Raw genomic sequence first — 26,302 nt, 5'->3', positions numbered from 1 at the left:
TTCTTTATTAATTTGAGTTTGCTTCATTCTGTCCCTTCTCTCTTACTTATTTGTAATTATACATTCCATTTTTTTTTCTTTTGGGATGCAAACCTAAATTTCATCATGCATTGTCACCAAGTTCTAAAGGAGTATATCTTTCTATTTGACAGTCTATTATCTCCACTTCTATTTTCCATGTTATTTGCTATCCAATATAATAATTTCACTTTTTTGTGTGTGTGTGTGTATGTATGTGTATATATATGTGTATATATATATACTGTTTTTTAAAATATATTTATCTCTTTTGAAATATTAGGTTGCAGCTTTCTTTTATGTGAAAATGTTTTATCATGCCTTCTCTTTTTGACCATGAATCTCTCTTGTTAGTTTTGTATGAAATTAGTTTTCCTGAATTTTTAGGAGAGCAGGATAGATGAAGAAGCATTTATAGCTACGCAACTATAGAGCTTCCTCTTTATTTATGTTCATGATCCTCATGTATTCACAAATGTGGTCTTGTACTTTCTGAGATTTACTGACTGTTTTCCTTACCCATTTTTATCTAGATTTTTCTCTTTTTTATGTCCCTACTATCCCTGTTTTTTTAAACAAATGAAATATTAAGTGTTTCTAGTCATCTTGTATTAATGGTTTTATTTTAAAATTTGAGTTAAATTTCCATTTAGCATTTAGATTTAGAAAAATATGAGATTTTTCTAGTATTATTGACTAGCCACAATATCAAATGTAGTTTGTATCTTTAACCATTTTTATTCAGAGGCTCCAGCATATCTCATAGACCTGATGCATGATAAGAATAATGAAATCCGAAAGGTCTGTGATAATACATTAGATATTATAGCGGTAAGTAATTATTTTTTCTACACAAAGTATAATTGACTTCATCTTGGGGGAAAAAGACATTGTAAACCTATTTTAAACAATGCATTCAGTGTAAACCCAAATTTGTATTTTGGTAAGATTCAGGATATACAATGATAACAAATTTACTTTTTAAACATTAGTAAGTTCTTTAGCTTTCAACTTTTAAGTCATCGGCCCCTTACTTAAAGAGATTTTATAGGTATTCAGAGTTCTGATCTACATATCATCACAGAGTTACTTGTTTTTCAGATAAATTATTGTATAGGAGTGGGGAGTTGGAAGACAGTTCTGTCAAAACATAATCAATTTTGTGGTTTGGCCCTTAAATTGTTTTAATAAATCAAATCTTGTATCAGCTATTTTTTCCAGTTAATTGATAGTTTTATTTTATACATACAGTTGCCATTTAAGTTGCTTTGAAATGATGGGAAATACAAAAATCTCAATAGTATTCATAGTTTTGGAGGTTTTTAAAGGATACATGACTAGAGGGATATGATCAAAGAGATGATCTAAGTGTTGAGTTAGAAACTTGTGAACCATGCAGACTTATTGCCAGCAATTTTGCTGCCTACCACAGTCTTCTGCCTGAATTTGGGCCTTGTACCAGGGATGTACAAGATACTCGATTATTTTAAGTATGTTTTTATATATGGTATATACTGCTACGCACAACCAGGTTGCTTTCTTTTTCAAACTGGATTTGGCTCACTTTTAGAAAGCTTATTGAATGTAGCCTACTCAGTAGTTTTAAAAGTTTAACTTTAGCTTTTTAAACAGATCAGAATAACATTTTTTTAAAATCAATTAATAACTTAGTTGGAAATCCACTAAGTTGGGTTTTCTGCTAGTGATATAATCATGAAACTAGACAATCACCATTAGGAACTTTATTGTCACTTTCTCACATTTTATTTCAGAAATTCATCTTAATTTGTTATCTGTTATTTGGATTTCACTAAGTATCTCATTACTGGTGTAGAACTAAATGGATACGTTGACATTTTAGCTTTGATTTCTAAGTCAGAATAGAGAAACTGTACATATTAAATCCTCATTCTACGAAAATATTTCACACATAGGTCACTGATCACAGGGCTTATGAATATAGAATATTTAATATACCTAGAGAATAATTTCATGGCTCATGTACTATTTTCTAATAGATCACAGTGCCATTGTTGTATATAAAGTATATAGTATAAGAACAAGAAACTTCTTATGGTTCCATATGTGATTATCTTACTTGAAGCAACAAAGAAAGGAGACAGTTGTCATTCTGTTATGCATTATATTTAGCATACTTTTTATCTACCTTCTGTCTAGGAAAGGTAGCTAGAAGATAACAATGTTTAGATTAACATATTAAGTGTATGTGGTTTAGAATGTAAGTTGATAGTTCCAATACAAATGTATTTATTACAAAATAATTTTATTTCAAATAATTTCTAAACTCTGGGCTTAAGTCTCTCATCTTAAACTGGAGTCACCCCCGACCCTGTGTCTCTTTTCTCTTCTAGATACTGTCTTAGCTCTCCTTCTTTCTAGTACCAAAGTTTCCAAACAGTTGTCTATATTTTACTTCCTTCATTTCTGCACTTTAAACTTATGAAAATTCTGGCTTCTGCCTCCATCGCTGCATTGAAATGGTGCTCACTAAAAAGACCATCAAGGGAGAATGTGAAGTTTTTGTTCAGTTAGCATTAGTAATGGCTAAATAGCAAACTTTTTAAATTATTAGAAACCTGCTTAGGAGAGGAGTGGATGAGCCCTTGAAATTCTTTTTACCTCTAGATAATGATGTCCTAGTATTCTCAGACTGACTGTGTTCTATAATCATAAAAAATCCAAAAAATATATAGACAGAATGAGAATATTCTTAGCTTAAAACAATTTACCTTTAAAAAAACAAACTTATTTGCCACTGAAGACAGACAGTGCAGAATAATACTAAGAAAAATTAGATGCCTTGCAAGCCTTGGGGAAATATACTTTCTGGAGTAAAGTACTTGTCCCCCAAATTATGCAAATATTATACTAGTGAAGATTTGTTTAATTTAGTTGGGCCCAAGCCCTCAACTGATTAATTGAAACATGTGCGGTGGCAGTATCCTGGGTACCAAGGAGGATTACATCACTTGTTTACATGATACAGTCTCTGTGGCCTCATCAGCACATTGTCACCTGTGTGACTATGTTACTTGTAGTTTGGGGAGGCAGGGAATGGTGTAGGTGCAAAGAGGAGCAGGGAGGCAAGAAGAGAGAAGCCTATAGCTAGTTGGTCTCCCAAGGGAATTATAAGTCAGTTGACTATGGCCTCTTTCTCTTGCATGAAGGCAATCATGGGAATCATGAAGGGAAGAACATCACCTACCCCTCCAATCTAGAGAACTTCTAAAAACTCATGTAGATTTGTATTCATCAGTACATCCTCAGCTTTGTATGAAGTATTTGAGAACTTCAAAAATGCTCCCCTGATATGTCTGGTTTGTCAGACATTTAATACATGTTTATTAAGCACCTATTATGTGCCAAACACTAAGAAAGACCCTGAGAATACAAAACTCAACAGTACAAAGTTCCTTGAATATGAAAATACCATCTAGACTCCAGAGAACTCCTGAGATACTATTCTGTAAACATGTGAACTGGCGTTCCAGAAGCAATACTACTACATGGCCTATCACTAGATTATTTGTAGTAACGGCACACTGTATGTGCAGGGTGTTTACAGGAAAAGGGATATAACCAGGTTCTCTGGTGAAAGACTGATTTCTGTCATCTTTCTAGCCCGTGTATGATTTAGTAGTGACATAGGTTTGTGTCACTGAGATTTTGAAGGTTACCTCTTCCTTTTTTAATAACTCTTAATTACGATCATGGGCAGATTGTTTTTATTTTAATAATCTGGAATTAATAGCAAACTCTAATATTCTAAACTTGGAAAAGTAGGTGCTACCTTCATTCCAGACAGACAAAATTGTACTTAATAAGGCTGGTTTATTAAAATGAAAGAAACCAATGTAGCTTTAAATGTAGCTTCTACATCACCTGTTGTTATGATCTCTGCAGAGATAACACAGGCAGAGTTATCTTTGTGTCAGAGAGAAAAGGTGGACTTATTAATAATCTTGCCAGTAAGGGAGAGCACTTTAAAAAGTATCTTACAACATCTTGAAAAGAAGTTACAGAGAAGGTTTTATAGGGTTAGAGTTAGCGTTAGAACTCAGACTTTCAAGAGCAGGGCATGGGTAAATGCTGGTCACTTTTAATTGGCATGCAAGTTGGATGTGGGAGTAGTGATTTTCAAGTGAATTGTTGGCAGAAATTTCTAAAATCTTCTCTTTCCAGACCAAGCAGAACTGGTTCTTGCTTGTTTTGCAGTCTTGGTAAATTTTTTTATTTCCCAGTGTGAGTTTGATTTTTGTTTCCCATATAGTCTTAATTGGGTTTAATGAGATAAATTTAGTTAACCCTCTTTTATAGTTCATTTTTATATTGCATAAACCAAAAGGCAGACATTTAGGATATTTTTCCAACCTGTTAGAATTTAAGCATATACACACATAATTTTATACATAAATGTGTGTGTTTCCTACCTGTTATGCATGTTACTTTGTTTTTTTTTTTAATTGGCAACAGTTGGACTTAAAAAAACCCACACATAGTATGAAAAAAAAATTATGATTTCTTAAATACATTTTATTTAGTTATTTCTTTTATTTTGTGGTCAAGACTAAAGGTCAACACTTGGGGCAGTCTTATTCAGAAATAGATAGTATGTGCATAAAAATCACAACTTTATTATGTATGTTAAATTATGTGTATGTCTATCGATATTACTGGAATAAATATTTTTTAAGATATAACAAGTGTCTTGTTAGCAGCTACCACCGTAACTTTAATGAGCAACTAAATTACTCCAGACTTGCTTTAATTTTGTATGAAAAATTACATTAAATAAACCATATTACAGTCTCAATTAGGGGGCTGCCACATTAAAGGAAAAAGGAAAATCTGTTTTCCATCAGTTACGTTAGAACACAAAGCAGATCTATGTTGCTCTGTGTTATCCTATAGTGTGTTAATCAGATACAAGGTGTGACGGAAGCCAGTGACAAAGAGTTTTCATGATAGTGAACAGGCTCTGATAATAGGCTAGTTAAGGCTTCATAATGTTTCGGTGGTTAACTAATAAAATGATGTAGGACTTCAAAAAGGATGGTACATTCCATGTAAAATCAAACCATCAATCTTTCACAACACTTTAGAATTTATGGATACTAAGTGCTTAAAATCATAATGTCAGGAGCTGAGAAGAGAAAGAAATAAAAAACAAAGCATGTTTTTCTTTAAATACAAGTCTCAAAGCCAGGACACCAGGGTATACTCCTTGTGAAAAGAAGTATTTCAAAAATGAAGAAAAAACTATAATCCTAGAGTATTTCCACGAAGACTTTGGATAGGTTTTGATGACATACCTTAACTGTGATTCAGCTGTGACATCCCTGAATTCTCATAATTATTTTCTGATATGGGGCTGGAGGTAGAGGGGAGTGAATAATAAGAAGGGACTAGAGATTGGTGGATGGGGTTGAGAGAATTGATTTTAATGATATATGTTGATTAAAATTTTTTGACACTGGGTTTTCATTTAAGAATTGCTTGTTAACTTTTTAAAAGAAACTCCTATCCTACCAGTATTTTTTAGTTATTTGGGATAGTTATTTCAACAGCTTTATGAATTCATGGTATAAATCATCGGTTTTTATTTATAGAATGTTAGAGCTCAAGTAAGTCTTAGGTTTGTTTCATTTTACAAATGAAGAATCTGAGACCAAAAGAGATTAGAATACCTTTAAAAGGTTGCATAATTCAGTTAATATCAGAGCTAGAACCAGAGCCCAGGTCTCCTGACTCCTAATCCAGTGTTCTTTATATTATACAATACCATATTATTAATAGCTATAAATGCAGATGCTGAAACACAAAGAAACTCACTTTGACATGGTTACTAAACTATATTCATTGAGGATTCCCAGAGTACATACAGAAGATAGAGATTCCCAAATGATGGTCCATAGGAATATGATACAGCAAATTGTCACTGAAATGGAAAAGGGAAAAATATTAAAAAGGAAAGGTTAGTCCACGAGGGGGATATAATGTTGCTAACATGTTTTATTTTGGGAAAGTACTGTATGTCTTTACTTTGAGATTCTTTCTCACATTTTTTAGTCTGCAAATGACCCTTCTTTAATAAAACAGGAATAGTAGGTGGCAGTTGATTTACTTTTAATATTTGTCCCCAAAATGTGCTTTTGAACCTTTCCTGAAGTCCAAAACCATTGTCTTAGCCTATTAATTCACTGTACTTGGTAAATAGAATCTCAACAGCCATAAGCTAAAATATTTCATTTTCAAGAAATCTGGTAAACCTTTCCAGAAGCATAAACATAAATGGTCAGCATTATACAGCAAAACAATGCTATTTCATTTGATTCTAAGTAACGTTTACTACTAAGGAAAAAGAGAAGTAAAAAAGTTTTAATGAATATTGTGTTCCTTATGACATATTTCATTCTAAGATGCTTTATTTGGTAAACAGTTGAAAACCTGAGCAACATTATCACAAAGTAGAGCAAACTTTTATGGCACAAGTCCAATATCTTAATAATGTTTCATACTTAGCCTGTAAATGTTTTAAACACATATTTTAAAATATTTTCCAAAGTTATCCATTAATATTGGAGTTGAGAAAGTCATTGAAAACTGGTGGGATATAGTAGTTATTGTGGTTCTATCTTGCTGAAGTTTTTATAGGTATTTTTCCTGTAATTTTCCATTTTCAACAATGAAAATATTACTTTTATAATCACGAAACTCCAAATATTATTTCAGAGTTATGTTATGACTCTTTAAGACTTTAACTGGAGAAACTTTTAAGGCTTTCATACTGTTAAGCCGAGGTTTTTTTGTTTTTGCTTTTTTTTTTTTGGCCATTTTCCATCTATAATCTATAACAAAGAACCATACATACATGTTTAATTTCAAGGCCACCTCTTATGAAAAGAAAACTCTGCTTGCCAATGTAGTAGATTCATCATAGTAGGATTCTGGAATTATTGTTGGATCTTTTGCAGGATATAATTTTCAATATCCTAAATACACAGTTTGGTACAGAGTAGCGTGCTGTGTCGTATTTCCTGAGAGAAGAGTTGTTTTGCTTCTTTTCGAGAGCTGAGAAAATAACCATGGTATTTTTACTGTGATCCTGTAAACAATAATGCATGTTAATTAGTATGTTAGTCATAGAAATTAAACCTATTATTTTATAGTACAAAATGCTTAAAAGTTAGAATACAATTATTTTAAGTAAGAAAATGATAATACAATCTATATCATTGCTACCATACTTTTTAGGCTTATAATGTCAAGAGATGCACTGGTTGTATACAGTAAATTCAATCAAAAACTGATAAAAGAGAGGTGAAAATTTTAAAGGAATGTGTAAGGGCAATCATTACATTTGGTGCTAGGTTCTGTACTAACTCACTGTCTTAGAAGATCAGTTTTACCAAGAAAGTATCAAAAGTTAGCCATGGATGCTTATGGATATTTTTGGTTTGTGTGTTTGGACTTTTGTCAGATAGATTTGGTAATCTCTTTTTAAACTGAGCCTTGTATGTATAAGTTTTTTAATAAGAATAATGATGTGAGCTCGTAGGGTGATCAGAAGGCTAACGTTAGAAGGGCAATTGTTTATGATGAAACTTCTTTGTTATACATTTTTACATTTATTAGATATATTTTTGTTATTGTTAGGATAATCTTAAAAGAGGATGTGAAATGATAACTCAGAGTAAGCAGGATTTTTGGTTTTGCAAAGCATTACTTCCTAGGCTAAATACATTTTGTGGAAATGTAGTTTAAGGATATTGTTATTTTAAATATTACCTACCTCTGTAACATTTCACAGGTATTAGTAGGAGTCAAGTTTTACTCTTAGTGGAATAGCAGACCCCATATTTTATATGCTTTGGGCACTTGACTGAATTTTAACTCCTATTCTTACACCAGAAATGAGTATGCTTGAAATTTAAATTGCAATGAAATCATCAGATCATATGATTTTTCTGTCTTTTTCCTTGAATGAATACCTCTTCGTTCAGATAATTCAATCAGATTTAAATTTTTCTACCAAAATGAAAAATTAGTTTTATGCCTCTTCCCAAGTGAAACAAGCTACTATTCTTTAAAAAAATAACATTCAAATTAGTTCTGTATTTAATGTGGACTTACTAGGATTTCTAATATTTTATAAAGCATATTCTGAGAGTTTTGGTAACCTGTAACTAACTTTTTTTTTTTTTTAAAGCCAATTAGTATGAACAATTTCTTGTCCACATTATCATTTTGCTTTTTAATATATTAAATGTCTTACCCCAATGGATATAATAAATTTATCCTTCCTTTCTACTGTGTGGTTATGTGATCACTCTTTGTAATTATCTGGCCATTTCTAATACGACAATATCTTTCTGCAGCTAACTTTAATTGAGCACATACACAGACACACATGGCAACAAAAAGTGTACTCTTGTGAAGTTATATGAATCTTAAAGAGGTTCACAGTTATATTTAGCATTTAGGCTAAATAACTTTGAAGCTGATCATATGCCTATATTACACAATGAGGCATCGCTTGGTATTTTATTTAAGTTTGGAAGCCCAAAGCGAACCACAAAACTGCTTGTAACAACATCTCTGTGCATATTATTTTTCAATTCCCTCTTTCCCCAATACCCTCCTAAGTATAGCCAGCTCAGTAAGAGCATGACTGAGAATACGATGGGATAATATACTTACCAGACCAGAAGCTACTTCTTCCCATATCACTGCTTGGTCAACGACTTCCTCCCATATCACTGTTCACTTACAAAATCTTAGAGCTGAAAGTTGTCCCTGGGGGTTATTTGTTATATCCTCATTCAATGAAGAAGCCGTTTTGCAGGAACCCTGAAAATATTCATTTATCCTCTGTTTAACTGCCTCTTCCACGTTGCTAGCCTGAGGCTTACAGTGCTGTAGTAGCCACAGCCAGCTGTGTTCCCTGGATCAAGTTACTTCAGTGTTCTGGGCCTCATTTTCTCATTTGTAAGATGTTGATAATTATAGTACTTATTTCAGAGAGCCGTTACCTGAATTAATTAAGGTAATGGCTAACATTTATTAAGTGTTCTCAATATAAGTTATCTAAATACTTTATATGTATTATCTCCTTTTGGCAGAATAATTTGTGTGTGATCAGTGATTGAGTGGTTGTATAAATTACCATCACATTCAGTCACTGTGACCACATCAATAATACTAAGGAGGTATGGCATTTGGATTTATTATTTATAGCTGAATAGTCAATTCCAAGTATAGTTTAATGTAACAGATGTAACTGAGGTAAAGATCTTCAGTTGTTTAATTATGAAAACTATCAGTTGAATAAAAAATGTCTATTTTTTACATAATGTTTATGATAGCTCTTAATTTTATGCAACTTAATTTTAAATAATAACATTAGGAAATAGATTGACGGCTAATAGAAATGTTAATAGATAACTATTAGAAAAGAAGTCCCGGTGGCTCACGCCTGTAATCCCAGCACTGTGGGAGGCCGAGGCAGGCAGATTACCTGAGGTCAGGAGTTCAAGACCAGCCTGGCCAACATGGTGAAACCCCATCTCTACCAAAAATACAAAAATTAGCTGGGTGGTGGTGGCAGGCACCTGTAATCCCAGCTATTCTGGAGACTGAGGCACAAGAATCACTTTAACCCAGGAGGCAGAGGTTTCAGTGAGCTGAGATCGTGTCACTGCACTCCAGCATGGGTAACAGCAAGACTCCATCTCAACAAAAAAAAAGAAAGGAAAAAGAAAAGAAGTCCCATTATGTGTATATACCCAAAGGAATATACATCGTTCTACCATAAAGAGACATACACGTGCATGTTCATTGCAGCACTGTTTACAATAACAAAGACATGTAATCAACCTAAATGCCCGTCAACAGTAGACTGGCTAAAGAAAATGTTGTACATATATACCATGGACTCAGCCATAAAAAAGAACGAGATCATGTCCTTTGCAGCAACATGGATGGAACTGGAGGCCATTATCCTAAGTAAACTAACACAGGAACAGAAAACCAAATACCACATGTTCTCACTTATAAATGCGTGCTAAACACTGAGTACACTTGAACACAAAGAAGGGAGCAACAGACATCAGGACCTACTTAAGGGTAGAGGGTGGGAGGACAGTGAGGACTGAAAAACTACCTATTTGGGTGCTATGCTTATGACCTGGGTGACAGTCTGTACACCAAACCCCCATGATACACAGTTTACCTGTATAACAAATCCGCACATGTGTCCCTGAACCTGAAATAAAAATTAAAAAGAAAATAAAGTTTAATAATTTGGTAGCAAAATTGTCACTAGCAGTACTATAGTCAAAAAATATCCTCTACCTTCCCCAACTTCAGTTGAAGGGAGCGTCTGTGTATTTTTTAAATGTACAGTATAGAACATACAATCTGACAACTGACACTGCTGGGATTTGCTGATAATGTGAAACTTGAACAAGTTATAATTTTAACAAGAAAATTACAATAATAATTACATTTATTATAAAATTACAGATTTTATTTTTATATCCCAGAAATGTATTCTGTGATAGTGATTTTGATTTGAGTCTCAGCTTGAGTTGAAATTGCTTAGCATTTGACTAAAATATATATTTGGTCTACCTCTTACTTTTGTGATCACCTTAATAGTGCTATTACCCTACATCCCTCTAACTCCTTTTTGACCGCTGTAACCAAATGTGTTTAAAGATATGACAGAGGAATTTAAAACCAAGAACTCTAACAATGACATGAAATATCTGAAGCCCTTTATTTTCTATCCATGCTATCATTTCTGCTGTCCATAAAGCAATACACTAATCAGTAGTAGCTGCACCCTATGGGACAAGTAGAAGATGGAGAAGTTCTGCTGTAGCTTACAGTAATTTGCCTATTTGTCCTTCAAAATCATTCACCAAGAACTTTCTCTCTGACAAGTGTTACAGATACACCTGTCAGTGAATAACCTAATCTTGCTCCATAGGAGTTTATGATCAAAACAAGAAGCATTTAAAGAACTAATTACAACTAAATAAGATCATTAATTTGTGGTTGGAACAAAAATTAAATTCAATTCTGATATTTGTTTTCTGTAGTAAACCATTTTAGCAGCTAAAATAATACGTAATAGTGCTTTCCCCCTAGTGTTATCTAGACTAAAAGATACAGCAAAATATGTCATTTTATGGTAACTACCTGTCATTAGTGCCACAAATGCAGTTGACTCTTGAACAACACAGGTGTTAGGGGACCAATCCCCCTACACAGTTGAAAATCCATGTATAACTTTTAACTCCCCTAAAACATAAACTAATAGCCTACTGTTAACTGGAAGCCTTACTAATAGCATAAACCGTTGGTTAAAACATATTTTATATATGTATTATATACTGTATTCTCACAATAAAGTAAGCTAGAGAAAGGAATGTTTTAAAGAAAATCATAAGGAAGAAAAAATATATTTACTATTCACCAAGTGGAAGTGAATCATCATAAAGCTCTTCATCCTTGTCGTCTTCACATTGAGTAGGCTGAGGAGGAGAAAGAAGAGAGCTTGGTTTTGCTGTCTCAAGGATGGCAGAGGTGGAACAAAAATCCATGTATAAGTGGACCTGTGCAATTCAAATCCATTTTGTTCTAAGGTCAAATGTAATTACAGTCACAAGAACTCTTTGGAAACTGAAGTCTTACTGCTTGCTTAAATTCTGGCAATATTTATGTAATAAGAATTTATGAAATTTGAACTTTTCTAGTGTTTGCCATTGCCATTAGTAATCAGTAATACAAACACAGACTTCTTTATGTATGTAATTGCTTTTCGTTGGCTATTATATGAAATAATTCTGAACAGGTATTTTTAGTGCTTCCTCTGACCCAATGAAGGCCCCCCAAAAATCTCAAGAGATAAAAATATTGCTGTCTGAGTGCCAAGTGAGTTAGCTTATATAATAACCGTTAACTGTTTGTTTTCAACAGGAATATGATGAAGAATGGGCTAAGAAAATTCAGAGTGAAAAGTTTCGCTGGCATAACTCCCAGTGGCTGGAGATGGTAGAGAGTCGTCAGATGGACGAGAGTGAGCAGTACTTGTATGGTGATGATCGAATTGAGCCATACATTCATGAAGGAGATATTCTCGAAAGACCTGACCTTTTCTACAACTCAGGTGATAACCAAAGCGAAAATAAACAGTTTATATGCTATGAATAGAGATTTTAGTCTGCCAGCCTTGCACATTCCCAAGTTTAATTAGCACTTCTTTTACTTTATGAATGGTCTTCTGCTAATGATTTTAGATGTAACATCTATATATAAAAAGCAAACCTATTAACTTACCTTTTTTTCCAAGTTAGTCTTTAATGGAATCTCCATAAAAGGCTGTAGCCAGGAAAATTAATTGTTCTTAGAAGTTTATTACTTGCTAGAATGTGTAACTTAAATGGACAACTTCAAGATTTCTGACTTCTGTTCAAAAATGTAATATTCATTTTTCTTCTGCATTTATTTTGAGACGGAGTCTCGCTCTATCGCCCAGGCTGGAGTGCAGTAGCCGGATCTCAGCTCACTGCAAGCTCCGCCTACCGGGTTTACGCCATTCTCCTGCCTCAGCCTCCGGAGTAGCTGGGACTACAGGCGCCCGCCACCTCGCCCGGCTAGTTTTTTGTATTTTTTTAGTAGAGACGGGGTTTCACCGTGTTAGCCAGGATGGTCTCGGTCTCCTGACCTTGTGATCCGCCCGTCTCGGCCTCCCAAAGTGCTGGGATTACAGGCTTGAGCCACCGCGCCCGGCCTTCTTCTGCATTTATTAAATGCATAATTTATTAATTCATCTTTTGTTTTCCAAGGTATTTAATCTTAACAGTTTAATTTTGCCATGGTTTTGCTTTAGTTTCAACTACCAAGCTCTATATGGTAACTTGGGGAAGATTTAGACACTTTAGAGCAATTGTTTATTCTTTCTAAACTATGCTAATGTTTTCAAGGTAAAATTTAATATTTACGTAAATCTTACATGTATTATAACCTTTTTGATTCTGCATTACTACCTTTTTCCAAAGATGAGTTTGACACAAAGATTGGTAAGTTTTTTCATATTCTAGCTTTCACTATTTTGTACTGTTGCCAACATTCATATTACTTCATTGAAGTCATTTAATTGAGAAGAAGGAAAGGATTTCTATAATAATTAAGATCTCTAGCAAGTTCAAGATAAAAATCATTAAAGTGATTATATCTGAATTAGTGACTCACTTTTTTTTACCATGTATTTCTACCATGCATTTAGTGTTCTCAATATATGTTGTCTAAATATTTTGTGTATTATCTCATTTTATCTGAACAATTTGATCAATGATTGGATGATTATGTAAATTACTATTACATCTGATCACTGTACTCACATTAATAATATCACTCACATTTTCATTCATGTGTTTTCTTAATTGTGTATTGTGCAAATTTTCCATAGATATTATGTATTATTTTTGTATTTGGTATAGATATTTAAATCATGGAAAACTTATGCTTTACTCTGAAAATCAAATAGATTTCTTCCTAACTGAACTTTACAGTAGTTATGAAATGTTGCTTTGTGTTTCAAACCAGATGGAGTAGATCATTAATTTCAACCAAACAGAATTTCTTAGTTCAGTAATGGCAAACAGCTGTTACTTACATATTCAGTATTCATGAAGTAAGATGATGTAAAATGTATATGATATGAACTTTTTTGTTAATAGAAATCAGAATATTCTTGGAATCAAGTTTCTTGCTTTGAAGGTTGATAGCTACCTTTCATAATGAATCAATTACCAGTTTCCAAAACCAGATAAAGCTATTAACCACCTCAGTATTCATCATTGTTGTTTTAATACAATTAAAATTTCAGAACAGATTTCTAAAAAGTTATACCACATTTCCAAAATTAAATTAACCTCTTAAAGTGAAAATCCTAAATATTTTTCTGATACTTTAAAATGTATAAGTTATGCTTTTGTGAGAAAACAGTTATGTATATTTTCATATACCAAAACTTAGAAACATTTAGTTTTTTTTTAATCTGTAGCCTGATATGATAGACGTTTGACAGTAGAAATTACATGCTGTGAGTCTAAAACTAAATTTCTTATAGCAAGCAATTTTTTTTAGTTTAGTAATTATTTTACATACATCATTTTCCATGGATAGTCCATGGGCTAAATGAATCTCTGTAGCATTTCTTGATGTGTCTCATGGAAATCTAGATAGTATCAGCCTCCTTTCCTTTATTGTGTATGATTGTATCATCAAAAAACATCAGATAAATGTGTACTACTGCAGATTTGTTTGAATGCTTGAGCCATGTTTCTAAGCCTCTGGGTCTCCCTGAAAATTTAGGCTGTTTCTGATAAGAACAGCTTTAGCGGCTTTTCAGTCACAGAGGTTAAACTGAGTGGCTCGTAATTCCCTGGGTCTCATCTTTTACTTTAAAATGAAATGGCATCTGCTATTTTCTAGTCATTAGCATCACTCTGTATTTTTAGACTATTTAATAGTCAAATGTGAATGATTCTCCCATGTTTTAAAAAAAAACTTAGTATTATCATGTGAAATACAAAACTAGCATCTCCTTTAGTTACAGTACTTTTTCCTTAGTCTAAAATTATTGTGATTGTAGTCACTAATTAATGTCCTTTGCTATATGAAAATGAAGCTGTTTGCTTTAAGTACTTTTACCCATAGAGGAAATATTTTGTCATTTATAAAGCCATATTGCTATGACATATGTCTAAATGACTTTTTATTTTTTAATTGTTCTTCATTAATTGTAGTGAATCTTACTCTTAGTATGTGAATATATTACTGGAATATGAAGCTGAAAATGGTTTGTTCTATCTCAGGAATATTGTAAAAACCATAGTTTTCATTTACCTGTGTATTTCTGTGATGTGTCTTGTAAAGTATAGTCAAATAAATTATTAATAAGATTTATCATTTTACTTATTTCTTTTTCTCATATTCTATACTATTGACATCTATTTTCTCCCATACAGTCACAATTTCACCTTTAGTTCATATGATATGAATTTTATATTATTGTGCCCAATATCATATATTATATTTTATATAATAAAAATATAATTTTGATATTATATATTATTATATGTCCAATATTATATATATTACTGTGCCCAATATTATATTTTCATTTGACTTTAAGAAATAAAAAGAGGTCGGGCATGGTGGCTCACAGCTCTAATGCCAGCACTTTGGGAGGCCAAGGCAGGAGGGTTGCTTGAGGCCAGGAGTTCAAGACTAGCCTGGTCAATGTAATGAGACTTCATCTCTACCAAAAAAAGGAAAAGAAAAAGAAATTACCCAGGCATAGTGGCATGTGCCTGTAGTCCCACCTACTCAGAAGGCTGAGGTGAGGGGATTACTTGAGTCTTAAGAACTCTGGATTGTAATGAGCTATGCCAATCATGTGTCCCCACTAAGTTCAGCATCATTATGGTGACCTCCTGGGAGTTGGAGACTACCAGATTGCCTAAGGAAGGGTGATCTTGCCCAGATCCAACAAGGATTAAGTCAAAACTCCCAGGCTGACCAGTAGTGAGATCATGCCTGTGAACAGCCACTGCACTCCAACCTGGGCCAATTATTAATAGCAAGACCCTGTCTCTTTAACAAAAAAGTTGGCCAGGCATGGTGGCTCATGCTTGTAAACCCAGCACTTTGGGTGGCCAAGGCAAGTGGATCACTTGAGGTCAGGAGTTCAAGACCAGCCTAGCCAACATGGTGAAACCCCGGCTCTACTGAAAATACAAAAATTAGCCAGATGTGGTAGCACACGCCTGTAATCCCAGCTACTCGGGAGGCTGAGACAAGAGAATCGCTTAAACCCAGGAGGCAGAGGTTGCAGTGCGGCAAGATCACGCCACTACCTACCAGCCTGGAAACAAAGCGAGACTCCATCTCCAAAAGAAAAAGAAAAAGAGTTAAAAAAAAAAAAAAAAAAAAAAAAAAGAACTGTATTTCAGTAAGAATATATGATATACAAGATAATACATAAGAAGATATTGAGTTTTTGTATTTTTTTTAATTCACAATGTTTATAAGCCAGTTTTTTAAAACTGACTTTCAGAAATCAGAAGGTTGATAAATTACCTGTGTTGACAACAAATTTGCTTTGGTTTCATCACTGTTCTAATATATGCTCTGTTTTGTTCATAACTGTATCATCTTACTTGGGGCATCTCAGAAAGGTGTACTTTATAACTGTGGTCTAAAAGGTTTTATATAATTGAGTAATGTAAATGTGTATAATACTCTATAGCTTAGAGGGTTATGGTGTATATCATCTGTGTTTCCTGTTTGTTCTCTGGTCATTTAAATGTTACATGAAATACTTTACTTCCTTGTTAGTATCTTTGAAACAACAAGTTTAGAGTAGGAATTTAAGACACTCCTAGATTTATTTGGAGAATAAATAAGAAGCTGTGATTCTTTTTTTATATTTCCCTAAAGGAATTAATTTTGGTGGAACAATGTTAAGAAAACATAGATATTTTCAAAGAAGTTGAGATGCTTGAGATGAGAGGCTTTAATGGAATCTTTATACCTCATTCTAGTAAAGAAAGATTACTCACATGTCAGAGCTGCCTAACTTTTGTCAAGCCTTAAAGGGCACTGTAGAAGCTGCAGCTTTCTGAATCAACCACTGTGTCCTAGGAAAATTAAAAATGAAGTTGGGCACTGTAGCTCACACCTATACTCCCAGCACTTTGGGAGGCTGAGGCAAAAGGGATCTCTTGAGGCCAGAAGTTCAAGACCAGCCTGGGCAATACCCAGTCTCTAAAACAAATTTTAAAAATTAGCTGGATGTTTGAGGCTGCAGTGAGCTATGATTGTACCACTGCACTCCAACCTGTGCAACAGAGCAAGACCCTGTCTGTGTCAAAAAAAAAAAAAAAATTCAGAAGTATAAATTTACTCTTTTTATTCACATAAGAGTAGACTTATTATATTATTGGACTAGTTGTATTCTGGGTTTATAAAATTTCTGGCTGAATCTTTAAAGTACAAAATTTTTAATTTGATCTCTATTTGATGATTGCCCATTTTCTAGTGCCCTGTATTCTGTTTATCCTTTTGCTACTCATTGTTCCCTTTGAAGACAATAGGCATTCTGAATCAAAAATAAGATGTTGAGAATTTGGTCAGATTTTTACTTAATTTCTACCTAACCTGGATCACTTCACTATGTCATACTTTATAAGTATATAGCTTTTTACATAATTCATGTATCTTTTCATTTGTCTTTATTTATATCTGAAATATTTCTTAGTGTTAAATTATTTTATTTTAATTAGCATGCCAAATATCTCTGTGTGTATTTTCCACGTGTGGCATATAATTTATTTTGGCATTTTACTTAGCTTTCTTCCTCTAAAATTGGCAGGTTTCTTAAACTCTGATTCTCAGTTCTTTGGTTTTAATTTAACAGAGGAACTTGTTGATTTTTGTGTTCTTAACCTTGTTAGTTTTAGGCACTTTCACAAAGTCCTAGACATTTTTTAAAAGTTTACCATATAGAATCACAAATTTTTGTATGGCGAGAATCCATATAAAATTGATTTTTTTTTACGTTGCTTTACTGTCAATCTGTGGTGTCTTGTCATTTTCCATGATTTCATTTTTTTATGACTTTTCAGTGTTTAGCTGGTCTTTTTGATTTATAGAAACTTTAACTTCTAGTGCACATAAAAACTGGATTAAATATTACTGACACTTTCAGTAGAAACTCAAGCAATCTCGTATTTTAAAGTTAGTAAAGTAATAGGACAAATACCAAAGGCATCCATTAACAATTTGACAATTAAATAATATGTCATTAATATATGATGTATAACAAATGGATATATATATCAAATGAGTAGTATGGGAGTCTTATGGAAATACAAATTACCCCACTTAATTCGTTTGCCAACTCTATTACTTAGTTTTACCATTCACTCAATTTTTAAGACCCTTACTCCTAAACAGATTTCATCATTTAACTCTTACCTGCCTTTCCAGACTCAAATCTGTTACACTTCTGCCTCCTCCCCTCCCAAGTAGAATTTTCTGACCCCTCTATAGCTTTTACTGCCTCCACACTCATTTGGTACTTATATCCATTCCTTCTGTATATCATTAATTATAAATTACATTTTTAATTGCATCTTAAGTGTTTGTCTTATATTTCACTTAAACTAAAATTCTTAAAAACAGAGGTTATGTATTGTAAAATTATATATTTCCCACAGGACCTAGCACAGTATTATGCATGTGCTAAGTATAAAATTTGGTGATTGAATAATTTGCCTATACTGTGTGCCAAATGTATAAACAATGTGGTGGGTATGACCTAGCTAACATTTATCTGCAGGCCACTCAACAGCCTAGCATACTTTCAGAAAAGGAAACTTTGAAAGGCCTCAAAGCTATCCAAATAGTTATTACAAAAGCAATATACTAACGTGTTTGTTCTATGCATTGAACAACTCTGCAGCCATCACTTAAATCTTTTTTTTCCTCAGATTCTTTTTATTCTTAACTTACTCATAATTCTATCAAAAATAGGTTATCTAGATTCTTAGATTGGAACAAATGAGAAAGTAGCATAACTATAATCAGGAAAATGTCTTAACAAATACTTAAATTTAGGGAAAGAAGCATTTTATAAGCAAAGAAAAATAACTCAAAAAGCATACTAGTATAGAGCTATTTAGCATAGGTAATCAAATATATCTCTTAACCCTAGGGACTGTACAATATTTAGTATTTATAATGAATATTGAATAATCAAGAAATATTTATGTATAGTATATCCTTTTAAGAATATAAGGAGTATAAACTATATGAAGATTTCTAATGTAAGTTTGTGCGTGTATTTTAATGTTTGGCACTTAAACTGTCAAGTATTGCTTATTTAGAAATTCACTTATTTGGTATATCTGATTCCCTAATCATGCTACACTAATAAAGCTGTGAAATACAATAAAGTATTACCTTTTACCAATACCAAACTATTTAATACCTCCTTGCCCATATTTGTTCTGTTTCCTTAGCCTGAACCATCCTTACTGTCTCTCCCCACCTTGTTTCCCTTCCTTATCTTTTTCTGTCTGTCTTCTCCACAGAAGACCATAAGCCTGCTTGAAGGCAGAGACTAATTCCTCTCTGTAATCGTATAGTACCAAATACACAGTAGATGCTCAATGAATGTTCAGTTATTGTGCTGCATTATTGTGAACCAGTACTTAAGGTACATGTGGTCATCTGTTCACACTCCCGGAGAGAATAACATGTCATGCTAACGTTTTTCTTTATAGATTAAATATACAAGTTATTTTCTTATTGTATTGCTTGATAGACTGGTTTTTCCTTCACATGTGTTTTACTGGTTACCATTTTTTTTCTTTCTAGATGGATTAATTGCCTCTGAAGGAGCCATAAGTCCCGATTTCTTCAATGATTACCACCTTCAAAATGGAGATGTTGTTGGGCAGCATTCATTTCCTGGCAGGTAGAGTTTTACAAGAAAAATCTAATGTGTGGGATCTGTTGCTTTTGGAAAGCTAAAATTCTCTTCGCTCTCCATTTCTCTTCTTTTTCATTAAGAGGGGAAAAAACCCTCAATCTTTTCAAGGACTTGTTTGTTTGATTTTAAAGTAACTTACGAAGTCACATTTTCTGTATTTAAAAAACGGAGATCACAAGGCCAGACGCAGTGGCTCATGCCTGTAATCCCAGCACTTTGGGAGACCAAGACGGGCGGATCACGAGGTCAGGAAATCGAGACTTTCCTGGCCAACACGGTGAAACCTCGTCTCTACTAAAAGTACAAAAAATTAGCCGGGCATGGTGGCGGGCGCCTGTAGTCCCAGCTGCTCGGGGAGGCTGAGGCAGGAGAATGGCGTGAACCCAGGAGGCGGAGCTTGCAGTGAGCTGAGATGGCACCACTGCACTCCAGCCTGGGTGACAGAGCGAGATTCCGTCTCAAAAAGAAAAGGGAGATCACAGATCTAAAACAAAACATGCTCTTCAAGTTGGAAAATATAGATTGTCTGTTGACACAAACAATACTTTTGCCTAATTAACGAATGCAGATTGTTTCTGAGTGTTTTCCAAAGCCATTAAAATATAAAATGAGAACACAAGACATGTATTTTAACAATTACCAAAGACATAGCTGTTTTTAAAAAGTTGGTGCTTTTATTAAATTGAAGACTTTTCCTCCCTAGATGGCATTTGCATAAAATATTTAAGAGAAAAAAGAAATCAGGCCAGTATTGTTTTGCAATTATAATAAAGTTCCCCACAGCATGTATCCAGCTTTATTACATAATGATATAACAGATTTTAAAAATCTTGCCAGAAAGTATAAATAATATTTTCCTCTTCATACCATTCCTAGAGGTGTAATATTTTAATTAAGGCTGATAGTTGACATTTCACATTAAGCTAGTCCAGTGAACAGATACAGTGTTATTTTCCCTTAAGCCTATTAATTTTTCATTAAATTATTAAATTATTTTTTCTTCTGAAATTCTACTTTTCACTAGGATAAGCTATTTTCTATATGTAAGATATGTTCATGTATTTTTTTAAATGAACAATACAGTTGCAACCAATGTGTGATAACTCTTAATGATCACTTGTAATGCTATTTTAATCTAATACTAAATTATAATTTCAACCATTATCGATTATCCATTGTATATAATCTGTTTTACAAATACTCATTTATTTTAACTTGCACAGCAACATTTTAAAACAAGTATTATTATATCTGTTTTACTGATGAAGAAATCACAGCTCTAAAAATTCAAGGTTAACTGACCAATTCACACAAGTAGGATGATGGAGCAAAAATTTGAACTCAGGTATATATGTCACCAAAGTTTATGTTCTTTCCAGTATAACATGCTGTCTCATTTGGAGGAAACAAAACATGGTGTAGTGATTTTTAAGCTCTTTTGATCACAACCCACATTAAAAGAAATACTTTTCATATTTGAATTTAATGCATACATACATATTTGTTTACATACATGTATCTACCTATACATATATGTAAATGTTTTACATGTATGTATCTACCTGTATATATGTGTAAAACAAAAATTGCTTAAAGTGGTACTCTACCTGTAATACACAATGATATTTTATTATATTCCATTTCCCGTTTTAAATGCAAATTGCAACCCACTAAATTGATTTTACAACTTGCTGATGGTCATGACCCAAAGTTTAAAAGCATGGTGGAAAATCATAGCAGTATTACATGAAATATATAACCTTATGTGTAGTTCAGTGTTCTGTAGTGTAGTTTAAATAGTAGCCCTTTAAAAATTGTTTCATCTGTGTACTAGACTGTCATAGTAAGAAACACCTTGCCTTAGGAAATAAAAGCTAAACATGGTTAAATACTAGAAAGCATATGGCTTTTGATTACTTCTGATGCTTCTGGCTTTATTAGCTGTAATTATTTGAATAGAGGCTCTGTTTAATCATTATAAATACTGTATCAGGTGACAATTTACTGTACAAATGTTTTCTGAAACATAATTGGGAAAGGAGAAATGATTTAGATATGTGATCTTAATATTTATATTGAAAAATTTTGCTTATAGCATTTATAAGATTATTCTGCCATTTATGTTTTACTTTTAGCAAAACATTATTTTTGTATCTCCTGCAGATACTGTGAATCTAAAAAAAACCAACTGCTATAAATCATGCATTACTTATTTGAGAAAGACTTGCCTTTTTTTTTTATTTAATTATGTGACTTTTTAAAAACTAAACATTTTCACTAAAATATAGAAAACAATCCTTTTTTGCCCAATTCAGCAAAATCTCTAATTTCCAGTATTCGAAAATGCTTACTTTATAAAATAATAAAAGTTTTGAGAGAGATAAATGTATTCTACAAGTTATGTACTGAGTCCAAAGATTTCAGGATTTTATTCCTACATTCTGTTAATAAGATTTTTTTAAATGACTTTGGGAAAATCTTTTTACCTTTGTACCTTTACTTTCTTTTTAAAAGTAAAAATGCTTAAGTAGCTTCTTTTACTTTACAAAAGACACAGCCCAGTAATGTTGACTTAAAAGATTAGTTAATAAAACTTACTATAGACTATTTTTCAAATCAAAAGAATGATACAATTTTTCTAATTATTTTCATTTGAGAATTGTTTGCCCTTTAGAAAGAACTTTCCCTGAGAAAGTTAAGACTTTCATCTCTTGTCTTTTGTAATTGTTAAGGCCTTAAATCACATTTAACTATATCACTTTTTTCATATTTAGAAGAAATAATTCACAATGAATTTCCTCAAATTTTGTGGTACGTAATAGAACAAACGAGAAGGGACCCTAAACTCTATCAGCAGAGCCACAGACGGATTACACAATATAGCCAAAGATTCATAGTTTTCTTTTTCTTACTCTATTTTACTGACTTACTTTGGAATCATTTGCTTTTTTGCTTTTATTCAATCATTTGTGGTTGGTTAAGATTCTCCTTTTAATAGGACCTCTAAGCTCTTTTGTAACAGTAACCATGGATCTGAAAGTGTGGCATTTTTTCAATTCAAAGATTTAAGTATTTTAAATCTTTACATAATTATTCACATATTTCAATATGATAATTTTGCTGCATAATGTGAAATTTTAAACTATGGCTACATTTCAGCTCCTGATATCCTATAGGTGAATTTAAATCTCATTAAATAATAGTCATTCAAAAATATTTTTGAAATTTTTCATTTTAACTGATTTTAAGCAAAATAGGAATCTTTTTCAAGAAATGCAAGTTAATTAAAGAGAAGTTGTTGAACTCCTATTCTTCATCTCTACTGTAAAGATGAGAATAAGCAGACTTAATGGACAACATGAAGAATTTGTGTTACCTGTGATAGAATAATAGCTTAATTGATCTTTACATATTGAAAAAGCTGATTCTCTAAGTATCTTAAAAAGAGGAAATGTTTTCTATTTGGAGTTGTTAGGTGTTTTTCCTTTAAATCAGGGAAATGGTCCAGATGATTTATAAATTCTTTCCCTGTTTCTTCTTCATATGTCTTTGATAAATAAGCACTGTCCAGTTATCTGGAAAAAGAATAATACTTGATTAATGTATAAAAAGTGAACTTTTATCATTACCATTGTTTGTAATGATTTGAGTATAACAATATGTGGGATAAAACATGAAACAATATGACAGTGCCAAGTGGCATACTCTTCAGCCAGTTCTCATGGCTTTTCATTCTCTGTTTTCTTAATATTTCAGTTTGAGTGGATTCATGTAATAAATAATAAATTGCTAATTTGTATGACACAAGGGTTTTTTTAATTGTTTAAAGAAAAATTATTTCTTCATAAAATGACAATGTTCAGTAATAGGATGAATGTAGTAAAATCTGAGAAACTAAGCCAGATTTAGAGAAGAATTTAAATAGTTCAAATTGGTGTTTTTCTTAAAATCCACATCGGGGGTCCTTCTTAATCTGAATATCTGCATTTTTGTAAGATAGCAAGGCAATTTAATAGGCAACAGTGAAAACAGTTAAACTTATCTATCTCATTCTATAAGAAGACTGGATGTTTGATAAAATAGATATTGGCAATTGGTCTGTGAATCCTTGGTTTTAGACATGTGTCACTATCATTTTGAACCTCTTGGTGCCAGGATTTCCCAACATTTAGAGCTAATGCAAAATGCATTAGGGCTCTAAGGCATTAGCTATGGAGTTGCCAATCCCAGAGCATCAGATGTAAATCTTCCCCTCCCAAAATCTGAACTGGTGTTAGAAAGTAAAGTGGAACTTGCTTTTGAAGCTAATTAAAAATAATAGGAGCAAGACTAGCTTTTTTTCCAGTTATGTATACCATGTATCTGCACCGTACTTTTGGACCATTTTTTTATTATAACTTTTACTTTTCAAGACTAACAAGAACCGCATGTTAAGGGTATTTTTAAACTGCTTCCAGCTTTTACAAATCAGTTTTTGTTGCAGTAAAAATGGTTCATTTTTCTTTTATAGGAATCCAATTTTCATAAACTGGAAAAAAAATTGCAGACTGCTTAGGTTTCCTTGGGGCTTTGAAAAATATTTTTCAGAGAGCCTGGAGTTCTTCTTTGTGGTTGGCACAGTGATGTCATTCACTGACCATTTCAATGGTGTCAAAGACAAACTAGATGTGTGCATTATCTGAGCCATCTGACTCTTACACTTTCATTTTCTATGTATATGTTATAGCCTGCCTCTTTTTCTTTTCTTAGGGTACTTTAGTATTAACTTTTTTATGCATTATATGTATTTTATAGTACATATACATATGCCTTCTATTTTGGTCTCTTTTTTTTCAAATATTAAATCACAGTTGAATATTTGTTGTACTTTAAAAAATCATACTGAGGAGAACTAACAAATTATTTCTTTAAAATGTAAGAAATAATCTTTTACCCAAATTTTTAAATGTATGATTTTTTAATTCTAGAATTCTACATATAAAAAAATTAGACTTATTTGTTTAGCTGTAAGGCTGCCTTAATTATACTCAGCTATTTAGTTTACTGTTTTTTCCCTTGAGAAAGCAACCTCAAAATTACATATCCTCTGTCTAAAAGGCATTGTGCAGTGTTTACAGAACTACATATTCCTAGAACTATATATTATGAGTTTGTTTCAAAGAAGTTATTCAAAAGAGAAACTAAGTTGTCTATTTTACGGCCCTTAATTTGGCCAAGCAAAAAATTATTTTATATTGAGAGGAAAGTAAATATGCCTGCAAAATTCCTTCTTTGATAAGTCCTTTATCAATTTTTAATTAATAACCCAAACTCATTTGTTCTAATAACTTAAGTTCTAATGATCTTCCTTACTGTGGCCATAGCATAGCAATTAGATGGAAGGATCAAAAAAGTGAAAAGAACCTCTCAGAAGCACATTCTTTGATAGATATTGACACCAGCCATTTGTTCAGCATTGTAAGAACTAACCTAATTGCTAAAAACCTATAAAATCTTTTTAAAGTAATCATTGACTAAAATACTGCTTCATTTAGTGTGTTATTACTTTTTTTTTTTTACAAAGATGATCATAGTTTTTCTATTATTTACGAATTTCTTATTACTTTTTCTCAGCAGAAAACATGCTTCATGCAGCCTTTCAAAAAACTGACTTAGCGATTTTTCTAGACATGGTGGTTACAAAATAAAGCAGACAGATAACATTTTCACCTATCAATTGCCAAATAATTTCTAATGCTAACACCCACACATCAGAGCAAAACGGTACTCCTAAACACCTCTTGTAGGATTTAAGTTAATAAAACCTTTATGAAAGGCAAGATGATAAAGAACAAAAACCTTAAATCGTTTACTTCCTTTTATTCTATAACTTTATTTCTAAGAATTTGTCCTTATGAAATAATCAGAGATAAAAGTAAAGATTGATAATTTATTATGTGTCAAAGAAAATTGATAATTGAGGGTAGTGAAATAAACATTTTTACAACATTATTTTTGTGCCATGAGATTTTTGTCTACATATTAGATTATATTATTACACTGGTACTGTAAGTAAACTTTATATGTGAATGTCAACATAAGTCAAAATAGATACATTTAGCAATAAATATTCACCTTTCATAAACTTCTTGACTTTTTAAAGGATTTACCACAGTGAATTTTTAATTTTCCTCTTCCTTATTAAAAATGTTTTTTATAAAAATTTTATTCACATATGATGTTTTGATAGCATAAAATTGGATACATCACTGCCACATCTGTAATTCTAGTAACTGATAGTAGACAGTATGGTTAAGAATATTTGCTCAATCTATTTATATTGATTTTCATGTGTTAAAACATCATAACAGATTTGTTTACTTATTCTTAATATGTAAACATTTTAAGATGAGTCTATTATGAAACATAGTATTAAAAAGAACAAAAAGTCATTAAAGGCAAGGCACTGTCATATGTTTTATTTACACTTTGTTCTTGACATGCACATTTGTGTAGGTCCCTAATTGTTCTTAACTGGATTTAGGTTGGGATACTTGCAAGAGTTGCTTCTCAATGTAAATAGAATTTTAAGTCATGATTTAAACATACTCAGTAGAACCTCTTTATAGCAACAGTAGGGCTGGATAATAATACAGTGTCCTGTTTACTTTTAAAAGTTGCTCTAATTCAGGCATGGTATATGATTTGATC

At 32.4% G+C, this 26,302-nt stretch overlaps 1 protein-coding gene across 5 annotated transcripts in view; it reads left to right on the top strand.

Moving 5' to 3' along the window:
• KIFAP3 (kinesin-associated protein 3) overlaps window positions 1-26,302 on the top strand; it is a 182,303-nt gene that overhangs the window by 129,539 nt on the left and 26,462 nt on the right. For all 5 annotated transcript variants that reach the window (XM_011979959.1, XM_011979960.1, XM_011979962.1 and 2 more), the window contains 2 exons: window positions 12,025-12,214; window positions 19,498-19,597. In XM_011979959.1, coding sequence (XP_011835349.1) covers window positions 12,025-12,214; window positions 19,498-19,597 — 290 coding nt within the window. The remainder of the gene's footprint in view (window positions 1-12,024; window positions 12,215-19,497; window positions 19,598-26,302) is intronic.

Source organism: Mandrillus leucophaeus, unplaced genomic scaffold (assembly GCF_000951045.1).
Source record: "Mandrillus leucophaeus isolate KB7577 unplaced genomic scaffold, Mleu.le_1.0 Scaffold207, whole genome shotgun sequence".
Lineage (NCBI taxonomy): Eukaryota > Metazoa > Chordata > Mammalia > Primates > Cercopithecidae > Mandrillus > Mandrillus leucophaeus.
Note: the sequence above shows the minus strand (reverse complement) of the source record. Positions and strands in the feature narration are given on the sequence as shown.